Source organism: Choloepus didactylus, chromosome 7 (genome assembly GCF_015220235.1).
Source record: "Choloepus didactylus isolate mChoDid1 chromosome 7, mChoDid1.pri, whole genome shotgun sequence".
In the NCBI taxonomy this organism is placed as follows: Eukaryota; Metazoa; Chordata; class Mammalia; order Pilosa; family Megalonychidae; genus Choloepus; species Choloepus didactylus.
The window spans coordinates 33,201,504-33,225,966 of NC_051313.1; the positions used below are offsets into that span (position 1 = coordinate 33,201,504).

The 24,463-nt window shown below is 40.5% G+C and overlaps 2 protein-coding genes across 5 annotated transcripts in view; one reads left to right on the top strand and one right to left on the bottom strand.

The window, feature by feature from the left end:
- Positions 1–16,200, bottom strand: part of RWDD1 (RWD domain containing 1) — a 39,397-nt gene extending 23,197 nt beyond the window's left edge. Inside the window, exon 1 of the mRNA XM_037842815.1 lies at positions 15,946–16,200. Within this exon, the coding sequence (XP_037698743.1) occupies positions 15,946–16,018 (73 nt within the window). The 5' untranslated portion in view covers positions 16,019–16,200. The remainder of the gene's footprint in view (positions 1–15,945) is intronic.
- A 15-nt stretch (positions 16,201–16,215) lies between these two features.
- TRAPPC3L (trafficking protein particle complex 3 like) overlaps positions 16,216–24,463 on the top strand; it is an 82,637-nt gene continuing 74,389 nt past the window's right edge. For 2 of the 4 annotated variants that reach the window (XM_037842819.1, XM_037842821.1), the window contains exons 1-2: positions 16,216–16,642; positions 18,317–18,433. In XM_037842819.1, coding sequence (XP_037698747.1) covers positions 18,407–18,433 — 27 coding nt within the window. In that variant the 5' untranslated portion in view covers positions 16,216–16,642; positions 18,317–18,406. Of the gene's footprint in view, positions 16,643–18,316; positions 18,434–24,463 lie in introns of those variants that run through there. The other 2 variants (XM_037842816.1, XM_037842820.1) reach the window with 1 other exon arrangement.

Below are 24,463 nucleotides of genomic sequence, written 5' to 3' on the forward strand. Positions count from 1 at the left end.
AGAGATTAGAGAAAAGCAGCACACATGAGAGGTGAAAACAAAGGCAAGAGTCAACAGCATAATGAAAATCAAGGGAAGGGTTTTGAGAAGGAATTGAGGATGATCCTCCCCATCCCACACCATCCTTCCCACTGTCTCTAATCACAGAGGGGTTTCTCTTATAAGCAGATTTTCTCACATCACTGCCTGAAGCGGGAGTTCTCTATCTGTACACATTGTGTTATTAGGATCAATTGTGAGCAAGGGTGTAGTCCAAGCCAACACACAAGAAAACAAGCTTATTTTTTTAATGAAGCCACCCCAACTATGAGGACCTGATTCTTACATGGCAACCTCGACAATGTGCACTCTAGGTTCCTGTGTAGCCACATGGAAAAAAAACAGCCTTAAGATCCTAGCTAAATCCTGGCAAGGCCCTTTGTGACCTGGTCCCCATTTACGTATCAGGTCTGATTTTTCATGACTCTCGCGTCTTACTGTATGTTCTAGTAACACCAAACCACTTGCCCTTTCAACACATTTTGCTCTCTCACAGAGCTCTGCTCCTGTGCATCTTGTGCCTCATGCCTGGAATACCCTTCCCCCAGCCTCATTCACCTGTTAACTCCTCCTTACCCTTCTGTTCTCCAAAACAACTCAGACCTCTCTATCCCTTTTGCTCACGCTGCATCCTTCACAAACCTATATGAGACAATTATCATATTTTGTGGTAAATTATTTACCTGGATGTCTATTTTCCCCACTGGGCTGAACTCCTAACAGTGCATATAAGAAATATTTGATAAATGAGGAAACCAGAAAGACATGGAAATCCTGGCAAGAACATCACTGAACTATCTGACCTTGACTGCCAGGTTGAATTGGGAGGCAATCTGGAGCAGAATGAAGATGATGAACCATCAATTCATGAGGAATCATGATGAGAAGCATGTTCCATAAAAGCATGGGAGTGAATGAACCGTAGGGCTAAAAGAGAAAGAGAGGTATCACAGGCCAAAATTTTTGAGACGGCATTTCCAAAGTGTGGCTATGTTCATGTGCAACTGAAGGAGGTGGAAATCAAAACTTGTTGATAAGGACAAGGAATTATAAAGCCAGATTATTAGAAGAGTCAATGATTAAGGTGGCAAGTTTTTAGTGACGAATATCTCATGTTTGTTCAACAGCTACAAGGTATTCACATGTAAATTATTCCCCATTAAACAGAAAGGAAAACTGAGGACTAGAGAGGTATATGATTTGCGCAAGGGTACAGAGTTAACACTACACTGAGTTGCTACTATTGAGAAAAAATGGTGAACCAGGTGCAACAAAGAAAAAGGATATTGGAGAATCTGAGGGACACTGCTAACAGGTCCCCAATATCCACTCTCTTCTAAGCTATACCATTTTTAATTGAGCATATTGACCACCCAGAATAAATACATTTCCCAGCCTCCCTTCTAGCTAGGTTTCACCAAATGACTAATTCCAACAGAACTGTCTTTTAACAACTGCCAGGGAATTTCCCTAAAATACTGCACTTTTACCTCTTTTTAAATTCATTCTTTTATCTATGCTAATACCTGGAAAGAGAATCCTCACATGTTGGACCATGAGGCTGAGACCTCACGTCAAGGATGACAGACAGGTGAGTCAGAAGAAACCTGGTGTCAGGACTTCTTGAACTATGGCTGCCACAACTATTTTTATGTGCAAAGCAATAAACTTTCACCTTGACTAAACCACTGTTATTTAGGGTTTTCTATCAAATCTGGGCCTGATCCTAAGGGGAAAGAAAAAAAAAAAAACAGTGCAAGGAAATTTACTCCAAAGCTTGATGGTAGCTACAATAAAGATGGGAAAGCTACTTAATTAGACATGCAAAGATGGATGATTTCTGAATTCTGATGGAGAAACAATCTCATGCTAACATATTATGAGTTGAGGGAAGTAGAAGAAAGATTAGCCAAGTTGAAGGGCAGGAAAAATGTTAAGTGACATCGGGTCAGATGATTATGGGCTGGTCAGAATTAAGGATTTTGCCAAGAACAGAAACAACAGAAGTAATACCTTAAAGGTACAGTATAGGCAAACAAATGACCGTAAGTTTCCTACAAAGAACCGGACATTTCACATTAAAGTAAGTCCCTGTGGTTCTTAAAGGCTGTCTATCCTATCAAAAGCCATCTTTTACAAAAACTGCTTTCACAAAATGACTTCTGTCACATCTCTAAGATGCAAGTATAACCTTGGGGGACAGTGCTCACCTGTGACGTAGCACAGTCTTCCCTCAGCAGAGGACCTAGGAGGACATGGCTTGGAAGAGGGACTCACTTGCAAGTCCCAGGGACCATACTCCAATACCAAGGACTTGTGGGTCAGCAGCAGAGACAAACTGTGGCGAGACTGTACTGAAGGATTAGACTATGCAACAGCTTTAAATCTCCAGGAACACCTGGGAGATTTGATTATTAAAGCCACCTCCCTCCCTAACTGCTCAGACACATGCCCCACATTCAGGGCAGGAAGCACCAACTACACATGCAAACTTAGTGCACCAATTGGACCCCACAAGACTCACCACCACACATCACAAAGACAAAGTTGGGGAGAACTGGCTTGAGGGGAATAGGTGGCTCGCAGACGCCACCTGCTGGTTAGTTAGAGAAAGTGTACTCCACCAAACTGTACATCTGACAAACTGGAGATAAGTGTTTGAATCAGTCTACATATCCTCAAAGAACCCTATCAAGTTAAGCAAATGCCAAGAGGCCAAAAACAACAGAAAATTTTAAAGCATATGAAAAAAACAGATGATATGGATAACCCAAACCCAAACACCAAAATCAAAAGAGCAAAGGAGACACAGTACTTGGAGTAATTAATCAAAGAACTAAAGACAAACAATGAGAGCATGGCACAGGACACAAAGGACGTGAAGAAGACCCTAGAAGAGCATAAAGAAGAAATTGCAAGAGTAAATAAAAAAATAGAAGATCTTATGGAAATAAAAGAAACTGTTGAGCAAATTAAAAAGATTCTGGATACTCATAGTCCAAGACTAGAAGAAACTGAACAGCAAATCAGTGACCTTGAATATGACAAAACAGAAAATGAAAGAACAAAAGAAAGAATGGGGAAAAAATCGAAAAAATAAAAATGGACCTCAGGGATATGACAGATAATATAAAATGTCCAAATATAAGACTCATTGGTGTTCCAGATGGGGAAGAGAAGGGTAAAGGTCTAGGAAGAGTATTCGAAGAAATCGTCGGAGAAAACTTCCCTAATCTTCTTAACACCATAAATACACAAATCATAAATGCCCAGCAAACTCCAAATAAAACAAATCCAAATAAGCCCACTCCGAGACATGTTCTGATCAGATTATCAAATACTGAAGAAGAGGAGCAAGTTCTGAAAGCTGTAAGAGAAAAGCAATTTACCACTTACAAAGGAAACAGCATAAGACTAAGTAGTGACTACTCTGCAGCCACAATGGAAGCAAGAAGGCAGAGACATGAAATATTTAAAATTCTGAAAGAGAAAAATTGCCAACCAAGAATTCTTTATCCAGCAAAGCTCTCCTTCAAATTTGAGGGAGAGCTTTAATTTTTCAAGACAAACAAATGCTGAAAGAATTTGCTAACAGAAGACCTGCCCTACTTGAGATACTAAAGGGAGCCCTACCAACAGAGAAACAAAGAAAGGAGAGAGAGAGATGGAGAAAGGTTCAGTACTAAGAGATTCAGTATGGGTATATTAACGGACATTAAGAGAGGGAAAAAATATATCTGACAAACATAAACCAAAGGATAGGATGGCTGATTAAGAAATGCTTTCACAGTAATAACATTGAATGTAAATGGATTAAACTTCCCAATTAAAAGATACAGATTGGCAGAATGGATAAAAAAAAGAAAATGAACCATCAATATGCTGCATACAAGAGACTCATCTTATACACAGGGACACAAAGAAATTGAAAGTGAAAGGAAAGATGGAAAAAAATATTTCATGCAAGTTACAGCCAAAAGAAAGCAGGAGTAGCAATATTAATCTCAGATAAAACACACTTTAAATGCAAGGATGTTGTGAGAGACAAAGAAGGCCACTACATACTAACAAAAGGAGCAATTCAACAAGAAGAAATAACAATCATAAATGTTTACACACCCAAATTGCCACAAAATACATGAGACAAACGCTGGCAAAACTAAAGGAAGCAATGGATGTCTCCACAATAATTGTGGGAGACTTCAACACGTCACTCTCTCCTATAGATAGATCAACCAGAAAGAAGACCAATAAGGAAATTGAAAACCTAAACAATCTGATCAATGCATTGGATTTAGCAGACAAATATAGAACATTACATCCCAAACCACCAGGATACACATATTCTCTAGTGCTCATGGAACTTTCTCCAGAATAGATCACATGCTGGGACATAAAACAAGCCTCAATAAATTAAAAAAAAAATTCAGATTATTCAAAGCACAGTCTCTAACCACAGTGGAATACAATTAGAAGTCAATAACCATCAGAGACTTAGAAAATTCACAAATACTTGGAGGTGAAACGACAAGCTCCTAAACTATCAGTGGGTTAAAGAAGAAATAGCAAGAGAAATTGCTAAATACATACAGACGAACGAAAATGAGAACACAACATATCAAAATCTATACGATGCAGCAAAAGTGGTACTGAGGAGGACATTTTTAGCACTAAACACATACATCAAAAAGGAAGAAAAAGCTAAAATCAAAGAACTAATGGATCAACTGAAGAAGCTAGAAAACAAACAGCAAATCAACCCTAAACCAAGTAGAAGAACAGAAATAACAAGGATTAAAGCAGAAATAAATGACATAGAGAACAAAAAAACAATAGAGAGGATAAATAACACCGAAAGTTAGTTATTTGAGAAGATCAACAAGATTGACAAGCCCCTAGCTAGACTGACAAAATGAAAGAGAGAAGACCCATACAAACAAAATAATGAATGAGAAAGGTGACATTACTGCAGATCCTGAAGAAATTAAAAAAAATTATAAGAGGATACTATGAACAACTATATGCCAACAAATTGGGTAATGTACAGGAAATGGACAATTTCCTGGAAACATGTGAACAACTTAGACGGACCAGAGAAGAAACAGAAGACCTCAACCAACCAATCACAAGCAAAGACATCTAATCGGTCATCAAAAAACTTCCCACAAATAAATGCCCAGGGTCAGATGGCTTCACAGGGGAATTCTACCAAACTTTCCAAAAAGAACTGACACCAATCATACTTAAACTCTTTCAAAACATCGAAGAAAATGGAACACTACCTAACTCATTTTATGAAGCTAATGTCAATCTAATGCCAAAACTAGGCAAAGATGCTCCAAAAAAAGGAAAACAACAGCCCAATCTTCCTAATGAATACAGATGCAAAAATTCTCATCATTTGCAAAATACTTGCAAATCAAATCCAAAGACACATTAAAAAAATCATACACCATGGCCAAGTGGGGTTCATTCCAGGCATGCAAGGATGGTTCAACATAAGAAAATCAATGTATGACAGAACATTAACAAATCAAAAGAGAAAAATCAAAGGATCATCTCAATAGACGCTGAAAATGCATTCAACAAAATCCAGCATCTCTTTTTTATAAAAAATACTTCAAAAGGTAGAAATTGAAGGAAACTTCCTGAATATAAGAAAGAGCATATATGAAAAACCCTCAGCCACCACAGTACTCAATGGTGAGAGACTGAAGGCCTTCCCTCTAAGACCAGGAACAAGACAACGATGCCCACTGTCATCACTATTACTCAACATTGTGCTAGAAGTGCCAGCCAGGGCAATCTGGCAAGACAAAGAAATAAAAGGCATCCAAACTGGAAAGGAAGAAGTAAAACTGTCATTATTTGCAGATGATATGATCTTATATCTAGAAAACCCTGAGAAATCAACAATACAGCTACTAGAGCTAATAAACAAATTTAGCAAAGTAGCGGGATACAAGATTAATGCACATAAGTCAGTAATGTTTCTATATGCTAGAAATGAACAAACTGAAGAGACACTCAAGAAAAAGATACCATTTTCAATAGCAACTAAAAAAATCAAGTACCTAGGAATAAACTTAACCAAAGATGTAAAAGACCTATACAAAGAAAACTACATAACTCTACTAAAAGAAATAGAAGGGGACCTTAAAAGATGGAAAAATATTCCATGTTCATGGATAGCAAGGCTAAATGTCATTAAGATGTCAATTCTATCCAAACTCATCGACGAATTCAATGCAATCCCAATCAGAATTCCAACAACCTACCTTGCAGACTCGGAAAAGCTAGTTATCAAATTTATTTGGAAAGGGAAGATGCCTCGAATTGCTAAAAACACTCTAAAAAAGAAAAACAAAGTGGGAGGATTTACACTCCCAGACTTTTAAGCTTATTATAAAGCCACAGCAGTCAAAACAGCATGGTACTGGCACAAAGATAGACATTGATCAATGGAATCAAATTGAGAATTCGGAGATAGACCCCCAGATCTATGGCCGACTGATCTTTGATAGGGCCCCAAAGCCACTGAACTGGGACATAACAGTCTTTTCAACAAATGCGACTAGGAGAGTTGGACATCCATAACCAAAAGAATGAAAGAGAACCCCTACCTCACACCCTACATAAAAATTAACTGAAAGTGGATCAGAGAGCTCAGTATATAAGACAGTACCATAAAACTTCTAGAAGATAATATAGGGAAACATCTTCAAGACCTTGTATTAGGCAGCCACTTCCTAGACCTTACACCCAAAGCACAAGCAAAAAAGAAAAAACAGATAAATGGGAACTACTCAAGCTTTGAAGTTTCTGTACCTCAAAGGAATTTGTCAAAAGGTGAAGAAGCAGCCAAGTGAACGGGAAAAAAATTTTGGAAACCATGTATCTGACAAAAGACTGATATCTTGCATATATAAAGAAATCCTACAACTCAATGACAATAGTACAGACAGCCCAATTATAAAATGGGCAAAAGATATGAAAAGACAGTTCTCTGAAGAGGAAATACAAATGGCCAAGAAACACATGAAAAAATGTTCAGCTTCACTAGCTATTAGAGAGATGCAAATTTTATACCACAATGAGTACCATCTCACACCAATTAGGATGGCTGCCATTAAGCAAACAGGAAACTACAAATGCGGGAGAGGATGTGGAGAAATTGGAACTCTTATTCATTGTTGGTGGGACTGTATACTGGTTCAGCCACTCTGGAAGTCAGTCTGGCAGTTCCTAAGAAAACTAGATATAGTTTCCCTGCGATCCAGTGACTGAACTTCTCAGTATATACCCAGAAGATCTGAAAGCAGTGACACGAACAGATATCTGCATGCCAATGTTCACAGCAGCATTATTCACAATTGCCAAGAGATGGTAACAACCCAAATGTCCTTCAACATATGAGTGGATAAATAAAATGTGGTATATACACGTGATGAAATACTACATGCCAGTAAGAAGAAACGATGTCATGAAAGTTATGACAACATGGATGAACCTTGAAGACATAATGCTGAGCGAAATAAGCCAGGCACAAAAAGAGAAATATTATATGCTACCACTAATGTGAACATTGAAAAATGTAAAATAAATGGTTTATAATGTAGAATGTAGGGGAACTAGCGATAGAGAGCAATTAATGAAGGGGGACTGGTAACCCAGTAAGAATAGATAAGCTATCGTGGGTAAATTTAACGTTCTGGGAATGCCCAAGAATGACTATTGTTTGTTAATTTATGATGGATATGATAGGAACAAGTTCACAGAAATGTTGCTATATTAGGTTATTTTCTTGGGGTAGAGTAGGAACATGTTGGAAGTAAAGTAGTTATTTTACATTAGTTGTTTTTTTCTTACTCCCTTGTTATGCTATGGTTTGTTTGAAATGTTTTTTATTGTATTTCTTTTTTGATATAGTGTGCAGGTTTGAATGTATTGTGTCCCCCAAATGCCATTATCTTTGATGTAATCTTGTGTAGGCAGACATTATCAGCGTTGATTAGATTTCTTTGTGTGTTTCCCTGGAATGCGCCCCACCCAGCTGTGGGTGATGACTCTGATTGGATAATTTCCATGGAGTGTTGGCCCACCCACGGGGTGGGTCTTCATCAGTGGAGCTAAATAAATGAGCTGATGGGCAGAGGGAACTCAGTGCAGCTGTGAGTGATGTTTTGAAGAGGAGCTACAGCCAAAAGGGACACTTTGAAGAAAGCACAGGAGCTGCAGATGAGAGACAGTTTGAAGACGGCCATTGAAAGCACACTCTTGCTCCTGAGAAGCTAAGAGAGGAAAAACACCCCAAAAGCAACTAAGAGTGACATTTTGGAGAGAAGCTGAAGCCTAGAAAGGAACATCCTGGGAGAAAGCCATTTTGAAACCAGAACTTTAGAGCAGACGCCAGCCACGTGCCTTCTCAGCTAACAGAGGTTTTCTGGATGCCATTGGCCATCCTCCAGTGAAGGTACCGGATTGCTGATGTGTTACCTTGGACACTTTATGGCCTTAAGACTGTAACTGTGTAACCAAATAAACCCCCTTTTATAAAAGCCAATCCATTTCTGGTGTTTTGCATTCCGACAGCATTAGCAAACTAGAACATATAGTTAATTTAAAAAAAAAAAGAATTAAAAAAAAAAACAATGAAAAAAATATGCAGAGCCCCCTTGAGGAGCTGATGGAGAATTCAGGGGTGTTGGGCATCCCCATCTCGATGGTTGCTGATGTGCTCACAGACATAGGGGACTGGTGGTTTGATGGGTTGGGCCCTCTACCACGGGAGTTGCCCTTGGCAAGACTGTTGCTGCAAAGGAGAGGCTAGGCCTCCCTATAATTATGCCTAAGAGCCTCCTCCCGAATTCCTCTTTGTTGCTCAGATGTGGCCCTCTCTCTCTAGCTAAGCCAACTTGGCAGGTGAAATCACTGCCCTCCCCGCTATATGGGATCTGACACCCAGGGGAGTGAATCTCCCTGGCAACGTGGAATATGAGTACCAGGAAGGAATCTAGACCCGACATCGTGGGATGGAGAACATTTTCTTGACCAAAAGGGGGATGTGAAAGGAAATGAAATAAGCTTCAGTGGCAGACAGATTCCAAAAGGAGCCAAGAGGTCACTCTGGTGGGCACTCTTATGCACAATATAGACAACTCTTTTTAAGTTCTAATGAATTGCAATAGCTAGCACTAAACACCTGAAACTACCAAACTATAACCCAGAGCCCATGAATCTTAAAGACAACTGTTTAAAAATGTAGCTTATGAGGGGTGACAATGTGTATGGGAAAGCCAAATGGACCACACTCCCCATTGTCCAGTGTATGGATGAATGGGGGCAAAAAAAAAAAAAAAAAAGCACCCAGTGTTCTTTTTTTACTTTAATTGTTCTTTTTCACTTTAATTTTTATTCTTATTATTTTTGTGTGTGTGTGGAAATGAAAACGTTCAAAAATTAATTTTGGTGATAGACTCAGGCAAGATGGCGGCATAGAGAGGAGTGGAAGCTAAGTAGTCCCCCTGGAACAACTACAAAAAACCAGAAACAACTAGTAAATAATCCAGAATAACTGCAGGGGGACAAACGAGACCATCCATTCATCATACACCAACCTGAATTGGGAGGAATGCCCGAGAACACAGCATAAAATCTGTAAGTAAAACCTGCGGAACCAGGTCGGGAGACCCCCTCCCCCATAGCCCGAGCTGCGGAGCTGCGTGGTGCCAGAGAGAAGCTCTCTCCCAGCAAGCAAATACAGCTCAGCTGAGCTCCAACTGGGGTTTTAAGTAGCGAGTGTGAACTGCTCACTACAGGTACGCAGCCCCAAAAAACAGACAGAGGCTTTGGGTGATGACTGACCTGGGAGAGCCGGAGGGTTCCCTTGGACTGGGTCTGAAGGGGACTATCTGTTTCTTTTTTGGCTCAGTGGAGAAAGCCCCAGTCATTTTCAGTTTCCAGGGCTGTGACTCTGGGAAGGGTGGAGACACCACAAACAGAGAGCGAGACCATTGAAATGTCTTCTCTAGGAGGAAAGGGGTGGGGCCCTTTCCATTCAGAACCAGACCCCAGAGCCTGGGGGAACACGGCCATACTTCCTCACACCAGGCAAGAATTATAGGCTAACAGGCGTCACCTGGTGGGCAGAAAAGCACAGTGACCTGAGGCATCAAAGGGTGGAGCAATTTTCTAAGACACACCCACGGGGAAACCAGATACTGAATATTTCTTCCCTCTGGGACCTGAGCCTGTTCTGGTCTGGGAAAACCTGATTTGAATAACCAAGGAAACCATGCCTAGACAACAGAAAATTACAACCTACACTAAGAAAAACAAAGTTATGGCCCAGTCAAAGGAACAAACATACACTTCAACTGAGATACAGGAATTTAAACAACTAATGCTAAATCAATTGAAAAAGTTTAGAGAAGATATTCCAAAAGAGATAGAGGCTGTAAAGGAAGCACTGGACATGTATACGGCAGAAATCAAAAGTTCAAAAAACCTACTAGTAGAATCTATGGAAATGAAAGGCACAGCACAAGAGATGAAAGACACAATGGAAACATACAACAGCAGATCTCAAGAGGCAGAAGAAAACACTCAGGAACTGGAGAACAAAACACCTGAAAGTCTACATGCAAAGGAGCAGATGGAGAAAAGAATGAAAAAATATGAGCAACGTCTCCGGGAACTCAAGGATGAAACAAAGTACAATAATGTACGTATCATTGGTGTCCCAGAAGGAGAAGAGAAGGGAAAGGGGGCAGAAGCAATAATAGAGGAAATAATCAATGAAAATTTCCCATCTCTTATGAAAGACATAAAATTGCAGATCCAAGAAGCGCAGCGTACTCCAAACAGAAGAGATATGAATAGGCCTATGCCAAGACACTTAATAATCAGATTATCAAATGTCAAAGACAAAGAGAGAATCCTGAAAGCAGCAAGAGAAAAGCAATCCATTACATACAAAGGAAGCTTAATAAGACTATATGCGGATCTCTCAGCAGAAACCATGGAGGCAAGAAGGAAGTGGTATGATATATTTAAGATACTGAAAGAGAACAACCACCAACCAAGAATCCTGTATCCAGCAAAGCTGTCCTTCAAATATGAGGGAGAGCTCAAAATATTTTCTGACAAACAGACAATGAGAGACTTTGTGAACAAGACACCTGTCCTACAGGAAATACTAAAGGGAGCACTACAGGGTGATAGAAGACAGGAGTGTGTGGTTTGGAACACAATTTTGGGAGATGGTAGCACAACAATGTAAGTACACTGAACAAAGGTAACTATGAATACGGTTGAGAGAGAAAGATGGGGAGCATGTGAGACACCACAAGAAAGGAGGAAAGATAACGACTGGGACTGTGTAACTTGGTGTAATCTAGAGTATTCAACAATTGTGATAAAATGTACAAATATGTTCTTTTATGAGGGAGAACAAGCCAATGTCAACCTTGCAAGGTGTTAAAAGTGGGGAGGCATTGGGGGAGGGATGCAATCAGCATAAACTAGAGACTGTAACTAATAGAATCATTGTATTATGCTTCCTTTAGTGTAAGAAAGGTGATATACCAAGGTGAATGCAGATAAGAGGGGGGGATAGGGGAGGCATGTTAGACACTTGACATTGGTGGTACTGTCTGATTCTTTATTCTACTTTGATTTAAGGTTATTTTTCCTTTTGCTGCTTCCTAGCTGTCATTTTTTTTTGTTTGTTTCCTCTTTCTTTTGCCTCTCTACCTTCTTTGACTCTCCCTCCTGCCTTGTGGAAGAAATGTAGATGCTCTTGCTTAGTATGAGCAGAATGTTCAATTAGGATGAACTTAAATGTTTGGAAATGAACAGGGGTGTTGGTAGCAAGATGTGAGAATAACTAACAGCGCCGAATGGTGTGTGAATGAGGTGGAAAGGGGAAGCTCAGAGTCATATATGTCACCAGAAGGAAAGCTGGAGGTCAAAAGATGGAAATGTATAAAACTGAATCCTATGGTGGGCAATGTCCATGATCAACTGTACAAATACTAGAAATCACTTCATGAACCAGAACAAATGTATGACAATACAATTAGAAGTTAATAATAGAGGGGCATATAGGGAAGAACTATATACCTATTACAAACTATATACTACAATTAGTAGTATTTCAACATTTTTTCATCAACAGTAACAAACGTACTATATCAATACCAGGAGTCAACAATTGAGGGGGGTTGGTTAGGGATAGGGGAGGTTTAGAGTTTCCTTTTCTTTTTTTCTTTTTTCATCTTTCATTTTATTTCTTGTCTACAGTAATGAAAAGTTTCTAAAAATTGAACAAAAATTAAGTGTGGTGATGGATGCACAGCTGTATGAGGGTACCCAGGGGCAAGTGATTGTACACTTTGGATCTTTGGATAATTGTATGGTATCTGAACAATCTCAATAAAAATGAAAAGAAAAAAAAATTAATTTTGGTGATGAACGCACAACTATTTGATGGTACTGTGAACAACTGAATGTACACTTTGTATGACTGCATGATATGTGAATATATCTCAATAAAAATGAATTTTAAAAAAAAAGGATGCAAGTATAACTGCTGAATGCTCATGGCTGCAACTCAGAGGTACTGACAAGCAAATACAGGATTATGAATCCCTCTTTACAAAACCAAACAGAATGAGGGGAACTTGGCTTTTGGTTAGCCTGATACCAACTAATATGGTTCTGCAAAATTGCCCTTCGCCAGAGATTTTGATACAAAATGTAAAAATAACCAAATTATATTTTAACAGGACCTCATCAAGTGAAACACTACTGGAGGAGAATGTGGTAACAGGAAAGTCCTTATATTTTGGAAGGCTAGGCGTTAGTAAGATTGGATCAATGTGAAATTAAGCTACAGAATAAGCAAAAATGAAAAGAAAAGAAATTGTAGTATGATTTGTTATCATTCTCAATAAATGTTAACATTGAACCAAATGCTCAAACAATTCTGCAGATAGGCTAGGTCTACGTGGTTAACTAAGTCTGTGGGCAGGACTGTGCCTCTTCAGCATCTACATGGGGTCAGCATGTGCTTAACAAAGACTTCCTTGTCAAAAAATAGCCATCCATCAAAAACAACAATGACAGGAATATATCTACTTTCTTCAATAGCATTAAGCATTTACCACAAAATTAGAAAACTATCAATTTGTGTTCCTTAAGAAAATGACAGAAGCAAGCTTTCCTTCTTAAACATAGCATGAAAATATGAAAGTATAGAATCACAAACACAAAAGAAGACTATAAAATAGCAAACCTTGCAGATCCTCTGGATTTCAAAGATCAAACATGGAAACATTTTATTTCAAAGCCCTCTGCCTGTTCCCTTAGAGGTTTTATAAAGAACATGATCAGAAGGCAAAGTTCCCTAAGAATTATAAATCAAGACATATCATCTTTATCTGCGGGACACTGATTACGTGCTTCAACTTGGCGGGCCCGGGCTGGGGGACCTGATCAGCCCCTGGGGAGGGTGGTGGGCACGGGCGACAGCGCCCTCCGCAGCCCCCCGGGCCTGGGAAAGTGAGGCCGGAGGCAGGCCCCATTTCCTCACCCAAAATAACACTGTTAGGGGAGACTTGCCGGAGGGAACCGCCTTTTCCCCACCCCCTTATCTTGCCCGGACACTCCCCGTTGCCAGTGCAACTCCCATTACCACCAGTGCGCATACATTGTTGCCAGACACCGTTACCAGAGCAACTCTCGCCCCTTTTCAATCAACCTCCGCGCCCTCTCAGAACCAATCCAAGCCTTTAACCTCTACAGCTACCCCGCCCTCTAAACGCCCGATATAAGCTTGTACTCTCCCCTAATAAACTCTCTTGGTTTCTTCACCCTAAAAAGAAACGTGTCCCGCCTGTTCCTTTCTCGCCGCCCTCCATACTTTGCACGCCACCCCGCCGGGGACCTGGCCAAGTCCCCCGCCTCGCCCTCGCCTCCGGGAAAGAGCCCCCGCCGCCGGTACCCTCCAAGCAATCCTGAGAGCCTAGGATTTAGCAACCGGCCGCCACCCCCCCCCCGACGAATCAACTGCGACCGCATTTATCTATTTATTGCAAAGCTTGTAGGAATGCTGAAAATAATTAGAGACAGATGGACTCAGTTGATACTTGCAGAATACTTGAATGCATCAAGAGTCATAAGTTAACTTTTCTTACCCTGGCTCAGTATCTTCAAGCACTATGAATCCGACAAGAATTTTACATATTGCATGATTTACCAGAGTTGTCAGGGCCTAGTACAAATTGAAAGATCCACAAGATTATTTTAGGGTTAAAAACATACATCACTTTTGTAAAGTTAATGTGGGATATCTTAAGTCCAAAGAAATGAAAAGATTGTTACATCCTATGCTTTTTTGACTCCGCTGCACACAGTGTTCGTAAGCACCGGAAATGACCAAATGTCATGATTAAGAATGTATCCAACAACTGACCCTATTTCCTGTTTTATTTAGATATTGGCATAAAAGCAAGAAAAGAGAAGAAAACCAGACTCCAGACTCTATACACACTCACCCAGATAATGATACTCTCAACCCTTCTTCACTCATCCCCTTCACATCCTCACAGCAAGCTGTACTGCTGGTGAGAGAAAATATGAACAGGACTGGAACTATACAAGGATAGCTGAGAGAATCTGCCTGTTGGCAAAGTAGAACAAAAGGTGCTACCATTGCAAACAGTGATCAAAAGGTGGAGCCAAGAAAACTAAGCTGAATAGTGAAAGGGAGAAGAGCTGTAGTTTATAAATTAAAGCAATGCACTGTACACTCTGAATTCTGACAAGCAATGATGCACAACACTCAAAGGAAAGGGAAACGCAAACCCACAAACCTACGTTCTGCTCACTCATAATTGACTTTGATAGCTTCTCAAAAAACTGATTGTAATGTGAGAAAAACCATATTGATAAGATTATCTGCAGCATTTTCAGAATCTTCTAAAGCATGGCTTAATACAGAAGAATTCTCTCCCTACAAAATATACTTAAAGAACTTCTCATTAATGATATTTTACATTAGCCCAACCTACCATGTACTCCTGTTCTCCCTCTCATCCCAGCTGGAGCTGGAACCCAAGTTCCACATGTCTGGAAGGTGAAAAGGCAGGTTAAAAGTTCCAGACCTCACTCTTAGTACAGCCCTTCCTCTAACACACCGTGTGACCCAGAGCCTGCCACTCACCTTTCCTTAGCCTCAATTTCCTTGCTTGTAACAATGGGTCCGGGCTAGCTATTGTCTAATATCCCTTTCACTGAGTGTCTAAAGAGGAAATTAAATTTGGCCCACAACATTCATTAAGTATTCTACAGAATGCCACAATAATGAAAAGAAAAAAAGAAAACCGACAAACTTCAGGGACTGTGCTACTCTCAGATCCGATTCTGGGTATTTGAGAACAGCATTCTGAATCCAAAAAACTTCAAAATAAAGCACTGTGGTGTGAAAAATAGCTTCGATCTCAATAAAGGTGAAACTGGACGCTTTTGTGGCTCTGGAAAGGAAAGACTAACCCCATCTGGAGTTTCCCTTTTTCCATTTGGTGTGTTTCACTAAAGCATGGTTGGATTACACTGAACCCAAAGTGCCCCGAACTCAGTTCCAGGCCTGACACTTTCCAGGGACTTCACCACAGCCTCACACTGACTTGCGGCTTTCAGGGAAAAAGGAGAGAAAGTAGAAACAGCCGCGGAGTTACTGGTGAAGTAACTGAACACTTTGAGAGAGGAACTTAAAGACAGAGTGGCGAGCGAGGTAGCCGCACGGTCTCGTCGCCCCTTCTCTAGTCCGGACCGGGGAACTGTGGACTCCGGCGGCTCCGACCCTCCCCGGGAAGGCTGCGGGCTCGCGGCAGCGGAAGTCACCTGTGAAGGAGTCAGGGTAGATGGACTCTAGAGCCTCCAGCTCGTTCCGCTGCTCCTCGCCGTAATCTGTCATCGTGACCCTCGCCGCAGCCCATGGATCGCCCAGACTCCCAGCCCGCGCGCTGCAGCCGGAACGGCGGCCGCGCCGGGATAATAGACCGCGGCTCAGCGGGCGCAGGCGCAGAGTCCCCGGCGGGGAGGCCCAGAGCTCAGAGCCAGGCCGGCCGGATGAGCTATACAGCCCAGCGCCGGCCTCCGCTTGCTCCCTGTTTCCGCGTTCGACTCGTTCTGCCTTGAAGCCCGGGCACTGATTTGTCGCCCGGCCCATGTCCGCTCCGAGTTTGCCTGGATGGAGAAAGCATTCGGTCTGGCGTTCGCCAGGGACACCTAAGGCTGCGTTCCTGGGCCTTGCAGAGTCTGAGCCTAAGAAGGCCCTCAGCGCAATAACCTCGCTCGACATATCTGGGCTGAGGGACGCTTCACTTGTGGGGTTAGGAAAAGTTTAGCTAGCGGCGAGCTGCGGCGGCATCCATGGGTTTCCGATTTCTCTGCTTTCTGATTTGCTACCCTGCGGGGGATGCGCAGCGTGATGTTTGCTAATAGCGGGTCCCGAAGGTTTACACGACTCTCCAACGGGAGTGGAGCGAAGGGCCCGGACCAGTCTAGAGTCTAGTGAACAGAGGAGCAGAAACTGCTAGTGCGTCAGGCGGGTGTGGAGGGTCGTTGCTAACTGCTTGATAACAAGTGCTGGAGACTCCGGGGAAGACTGGGAGGACTCGGGTTCTGGGCTCATATCTCTAAGCTTTGCTTTTTTGTTTTGTTTTTAAAAGTTTAACCAATTTTAATGGAACTAGATAACTATACAATGTTATACACGATCGCAAAAACACCTTGCAGCCTTTCTGGGAATTGTAGAAAGAAAGCAGTGGGGAACACATCCTTGTATTGATAATTCTTGGGGTTGGAACTGGAAATTTGTATTTTGGTCTTTTGACTTCAGCCCCATCAGCTTCACTCTTACTCCTTTTCTCAGTGATTGCACTAATCTTCCACTGGCGATCAAGCTCTGCCTTGTCATTGGTTTCTTTGAAGGGCCTGATTTTCCGCCTTTCAGACATCTTGATGCCACACTGGAACACAGCCTTTGGCAAAGCCTCCTTGTTGTTCATATACTCTGTATTCCTCCTGGGTATCAAAGTCCCAGCGGCCTAAGGAGCCCTTCTGGTTAACCCTAGTACATTTTGCTATAATCCACTTCTGCTTCACTGTCCACAGCCATGTCATCCATCGTGGCAGGGAAACACTCTGCACAATTGTTCGACATGCCAAAAAAATCTCGCAGCTGCTTCCTGTCCTCAGGCTTCTTCAGTGATTCAGTGCCTTCCCAGCCAGCAGACCCATCAAACTTCTCGTTGATGAACTTGATCAACTCCTTGGCAGACCCAGCTCCTTTGTCAACATCCATGGACTCGTCTTCCACTTCAGGCTTCTCAAAGTAGCTGTGCCTCCTCTTCTCCTCCCCTCTCTCTGGTTCCCATCCCGCTCCTGCTCCTGAACTCGTTCTCCCTCCCACTTTCTGTCACTATTTCTGTCTCGCTCCTGATCATGCTCGGTTCCCGATGTCTCCCTTATTCTTTGTCTTGAACCTTTCACGAACATGAAAATATTCATGTCCGACTCAGGAGGTTTCTTCTCTTCCAATTTCCCTTTATCTTTCTTCTTGAGCTTCTTGTTGCAGGGGCCCTGCCTCAGGTAGCAGAGGCTCTGGGTGAGCTTGCTGATGACAGTGTCACTTGTGGTCAGCATGGTCTGGGCCTCCATGGTGGGGCAATCAGCCTTGCTGTGAATAAGAGTGGTGGGGGTGTCTGTGTCAGCATCCTCATCATCCAAGTCCACCACATGGGCCATGCGTTCTGGCAGGAACAGCTCATTCCGCTGGTATGCTTTGCTCTTGAAGAGCATATGTAAACATTGCAACCAAGGTGTGTTTTAAATTCAGTCTTATTCTCAGGATCCTCATCTTTCTTGGTTTCCTTTTAGGGTTTTTCCATCAGTTCTTCCTCTTCTTTCTCTTTGCTGGCAATCTCAGCTCCTTACTTCTGAAGCAGAGCAAATCCAAGCCTTTCATCAAATGGGTGGGTACCATATTGACTGTCTTCTCTTCTTTGCAGCTGATTTGTCTGCCTCAGCAGGGAGCCCACAGCTCTGTAGTTAGCTATGGTGCTCATCAGCTCAGTTTCCTCATAATCTTTGTTCACCTCATCTCTCCATTCCTTGGCACAGTCCCGGTACTTCTCTGCTAGCGCTTGCTTTCTCTCAATTTCTTGTCATAGCTTGACATAATAACTTTTCTTTTTCTTCCTTCGTGCAGCTGGGTCTTCGTCCACATTGTACTATCTTGGCATCGCATGGTGACATGACTTAGAGGGTGGTGTTAGAGGTCGGTGCTGCCCGTGGGGTCATGAGAAGTTTCCTGAAGTCTTCATTGGTGAGTTTTGATTGGTGGAAGGAGTGAGGATCATCCACATCCTGGCCATCTTGGGCCAAAGGATTGTAGAGCAGTTCACTACCTCACTCTGGCATCTTGTCCCAATGCTAGCAAGGCTTGAAGCTTTTTACTTTTAAGCTTGTAAGATGAAAGTAGTTGGATAAGTTCCACCTCCATAGATCTGTTTGTGTATTTCTGTGAATTTATGATGGGGGTGCAGATTGCAGTAACAGTGTTGGCAAACAATTTAAAAATTTTATTACCCGTCCCCCCTAAGAAAATGGCTAAATAACTTCTGCTTTAACGAGAAGATTATTAAGCAACTCTTTTGGTTTAAATTTGTGTTTACAATAAAAGACTATGACTATATTTAAAAAAAAAAAACTGGAGAAATGGAAGGAAACACTCCAGCATATCAAATGTTTTCCACTGTTCATATCTTCCACCCCCCCTTTTTTCTATATTAAAGCTGGTATCACTTGTATAGTTGGGGAAAAACTTAAATAAGCAGCTCTCTTATGATGAAGGCCCTGAAATGATCTCTTGTTAAAATGATAATGTTCCATGCACCAGAGGTATCTTGATCTTTGGGTATTGGAAACATTGGAAAATATTGCTTATAGCAGAGGATTGCATTAAAGCAACCATACTTAGGTAATTTGGGTACTGACTAAGCATCTTAAGTATTAAGGGTTGATTTGGGTCATTCTTTTAAACTCCCCCTCCCCGCCCCACACACATACTATGAAAGCTCTCTTTCTTGTGGTGAAGATCAAATAAAAAAGTAACTTTGCCATGTAAGGTGTTTATGTTTATGGGTATCTTCAGTGCACAGGAATTATAATGATTTGTTACCTGGGTAAAGAGCTGAGCAGAGGGAGCAGCCTAAGGTCCTAAAGTGGGAACTTATCTGTCATGCTTGAAGCCACTGTTGCCAGAGCATAGTGAGCTGGCAGGGGAGCATTGCAGATCATGTAGGGCCATTGGAGGGTTTTAACAGAAGAGTGACTCTGTAACATGACTCTAGGTAAAACAACTGTAGCTTCTGTGGTGTGAATATACTCAAGACAAATTCCTTAAGTATAGAGAGCAATTAGATTAGGTAATATACAAACAAAAGACAATGTGTGAACATAATCTGAAGCAAAGCACATGCATGCAACTAAAACATGTTGAAGACACCGCAGTCACTTTTGTAAAGAGGACTTGTTGAATCTTTTGAAGATGCTGAATATTTTTGAGGTCATAGGAGAGTTTGGAATCCAGAAAATACTACCTGGAAATCTGTCCTCTATGTTTGTCCCCTCCTCCTTGTCTTTTGTGATCTGCATATTATTCTAACCTTACTAGTATATTTCATCCAAATGCTGTAATACCGTCTGCCCCTTTTTGGGACTTTTGCTTGTCGGTTTTGTTTCTTTTACATAAATGTAATTTTTCAGAAGTTTGTCTTCACTATTTTAGTCCTTTTATTCATCTGAACTGTTAATTTTAATTAAAATTAAGTGCTAATTAAAAAAAAAAAAGACAATGATGAGTTGGGCCAGAGTGGCGAAGTAGTGAAGTAGTGACCAAATTCTGGATATATTTTGGAGGTAGAGCTGTCAGGATTTGCTGACAAATTGAAAGTGGGTTGTAAGAAAGGAGGCAAAGATGCTTTTTGTCCAGAACAACTGGAAAGGTAAAGTTCTAATTGACCAAAATGACAGAGATGAGGAAGACAGAGTGTGTCTGGCAAGGAAATAAACCATGGATCAAAGGAAAAAAAATAAACTATAAAAACTTTTTTCTGACCGAATGATAATAAGAAAACCAAACAATGAGATGCAACTAAGCAACTAATACATGACTTATATTAGAAAAAGAAGGTTTAAAATCAATGATCTAAGTTCTACTTTAAGAACAAATCAAGTAGAAGGAGGGAAATAATAAAGATAAGAGTGGAAATGAGTAAAAAAAGAAAAAATTGATGAAACCAAAAATTGGCTCTTTGAACGGATCAATCAAATTGATAAATTCCTAGCTAGATTGATCAAGAAAAAAATGAAAGAAGGGCTATCACTATAGATCCTATCGGAATTGAAAGGATAATAAGGGCATGTATAAATATTAACATTTAATAAAATAATATTAATAAAAGAATAATAGACAACATAAAATGGACAAATCCTTTAAGAATACAAATACTGAAACTGACAAAGAAACAAAATCAAAACAATTCAATATCTATTAATAAAATTGAATTTCTAATTAAAAACCTTTCTACAAAGAAAACTCAAGGCCCAAATGATTTACTGGTGAATTCTATCCAACATTTAATGAAGAAATAATACTGCAAAACTTTCAGAAAATAGAGGAAAAGGGAACAATCTCCTATTTTTTTATAAGACCAGCGCACCATGATAACAAATCTAGACGTGGACATGACAAGTAAAGAAAACAATAGACTCAGTATTGTTGTGAAGATTCTATTCTAGCCAGTGCTGTCAGGAAAGAAAAAGAAATAAAATGCATACATACTTGAAAATAAGTAAAAACTTCTCTGTCCTCTCCCCCCCCCCCCCCCCCACCGAAGATGGCTTGATTGGGTAGAAAATTCCAAGAATCTATTTTTTTAAAATTCATTTTATTGAGATATATGCACATACCATGCAGTCATACAAAACAAATCGTACATTCGATTGTTCACAGTACCATTACATAGTTGTGCATTTATCCCCAAAATCAATCCCTGACACCTTCATTAACACACACACACAAATAACAAGAATAATAATTAAAGTGAAAAAGGGCAATTAAAGTAAAAAAGAACACTGGGTGCCTTTGTTTGTTTCCTTCCCCTATTTTTCTACTCATCCATCCATAAACTAGACAAAGGGGAATGTGGTCCATATGGCTTTCCCAATCACATTGTCACCCCTCATAAGCTACATTTTTATACAATCGTCTTCAAGATTCATGGGTTCTGGGTTGTAGTTTGATAGTTTCAGGTATCTACCACTACCTATCTCAATTCATTAAAACCTAAAAAGGGTTGTCTATATTGTGCATAGGAGTGCCCACCAGAATGACCTCTTCTCTGCCACTGAAGCTTATTTCATTTCCTTTCACTTCCCCCTTTTGGTCAAGTAGATGTTCTCCATCCCACAATGCTGGGTCTACATTCCTCCCCTGGAGTAATATTCCACGTTGCCAGGGGGATTCATTCCCCTGGGTGTCTGATCCCACGTAAGCGGGAGGGCAGTGATTTCACCTGCCAAGTTGGCTTAGCTAGAGAGAGAGGGCCACATCTGAGCAATAAAGAGGCGTTCGGGAGGAGGCTCTTAGGCACAGTTATAGGGAGGCCTAGCCTCTCCTTTGCAGCAACAGTCTTCCCAAGGGCAAGTCCTGTGGTAGAGGGCTCAACCCATCAAACCACCAGTCCCCTATGTCTGTGAGCACATTAGCAACCATCAAGGTGGGGAAGCCCAATACCCCTGCATTCTCCATCTGTTCCTCAAGGGGGCTCTGCATATTATTTTTCCCTTTTTTTTTTTTTAACTTTTTTTTTTAATCAACTGTATAAAAAATAAAAAAAATTAAAAATTAAAAAAAGCATACACTAAAAGAACATTTCAAAAAGACCATAACAAGGGGGTAAGAAAAAGACAACTAATATAAGATAACTACTTTACTTCCAACATGTTCCTACTCTACCCCAAGAAAGTAACCTAATAAAGCAACATTTTTGTGATTTGTTCCTACTATACCCATCAGAAATTAACAGACCATAGTCATTCCTGGACATTACCAGAATGTCAAATTTACCCACGGTAGCTTATCAGTTCTTATTGGATTATCTTTCCCCCTTCCTTAATTGCTCTCTATCACTAATTCCCCTACATTCTACATTATAAACCATTCGTTTTCCATTTTTCAAAGTTCACATTAGTGGTAGCATATAATGTTTCTCTTTCTGTGCCTGGCTTATTTCGCTCAGCATTATGTCTTCAAGGTTCATCCATGTTGTCATATATTTCATGACATTGTTCCTTCTTACAGCCATGTAATATTCCATCATGTGTATATACCGCATTTTATTTATCCACTCATATGTTGAAGGACATTTGGGTTGTTTCCATCTCTTGGCAATTGTGAATAATGCTGCTATGAACATTGGCGTGCAGATATCAGTTCGTGTCACTGCTTTCAGATCTTCCGGATATAGACCGAGAAGTGCAATTACTGGATCTAAGGGTAACTCTATATCTAGATTTCTAAGGAAGTGCCAGACTGACTTCCAGAGTAGCTGAACCAGTCAGTATACAGTCCCACCAACAATGAATAAGAGTTCCAATTTCTCCACATCCTCTCCAGCATTTGTAGTTTCCTGTTTGCTTAATGTCAGCCATTCTAACTGGTGTGAAATGGTATCTCATTGTGGTCTTAATTTGCATCTCTCTAATATCTAGTGAAGTTGAATATTTTTTCATGTGTTTCTTCGCCATTTGTAATTCCTCTTCAGAGAACTGTCTTTTCTTCTCTTTTGCCCATTTTATAATTGGGCTCTCTGTACTAGCATCATTGAGTTGTAGGATTTCTTTATATATGCAAGATATCAGTCTTTTGTCAGATACATGGTTTCCAAAAATTTTTTCCCATTGAGTTGGCTGCCTCTTTACCTTTTTGACAAATTCTTTTGAGGCACAGAAACTTCTAAGCTTGAGGAGTTCCCATTTATCTCTTTTTTCTTTTGTTGCTTGTACTTTGGGTGTAAAGTCTAGGAAGTGACCACCTAATACGTCTTGAAGATGTTTCCTTACATTACCTTCTAGGAGTTTTATGGTACTGTCTTTTATATTGAGATCTTTGATACACTTTGAGTTAATTTTTATGTAGGGTATGAGGTAGGGGTCCTCTTTCATTCTTTTGGGTATGGATATCCAACTCTCCCAGCCTCATTTGTTGAAAAGACTGTTATGACCCAGTTCAGTGACTTTGGGGGCCTTATCAAAGATCAGTAGGTCATAGATCTGGGGGTCTATCTCAGTTTGATTCCATGATCAATATGTCTGTCTTTGTGCCAGTACCATGCTGTTTTGACAACTGTGACTTTATAATAAGCTTCAAAGTCAGGGAGTGAAAGTCCTCCCACTTTGTTTTACTTTTTTAGAGCGTCTTTAGCAATTCGAGGCATCTGCCCTTTCCAAATAAATTTGATTACTAGCTTTTCCAAGTCTGCAAAGTAGGTTGTTGGAATTTTGATTGGGATTGCATTGAATCTGTAGATGAGTTTGGGTAAAATTCACATCTTAATGACATTTAGTCTTCCTATCCATGAACATGGAATATTTTTCCATCTTTTAAGGTCCCCTTCTATTTCTTTTAGTAGAGTTATGTAGTTTTCTTTGTATAGGTCTTTTACATCTTTGGTTAAGTTTATTCCTAGGTACTTGATTTTTTTAGTTGCTATTGAAAATGGTATCTTTTTCTTGAGTGTCTCTTCAGTTTGTTCATTTCTAGCATATAGAGACATTACTGACTTCTGTGCATTAATCTTGTATCCCGCTACTTTACTAAATTTGTTTATTAGCTCTAGTAGCTGTATTGTCGATTTCTCAGGGTTTTCCAGATATAAGATCATATCATCTGCAAACAGTGACAGTTTTACTTCTTCCTTTCCAGTTTGGATGCCTTTTATTTCTTTGTCTTGCCGGATTGCCCTGGCTAGCACTTCCAGCACAATGTTGAATAACAGTGGTGATAGCGGGCATCCTTGTCTTGTTCCTGATCTTAGAGGGAAGCTTTCAGTCTCTCACCATTGAGTACTATGGTGGCTGTGGGTTTTTCATATATGCTCTTTATCATATTGAGGAAGTTTCCTTCAATTCCTACCTTTTGCAGTGTTTTTATCAAAATCGGATGTTGGATTTTGTCAAATGCTTTTTCAGCATCTATTGAGATGATCATTTGATTTTTCTCTTTTAATTTGTTAATGTGTTGTAATACATTGATTTTCTTATGTTGAACCATCCTTGCATGCCTGGAATG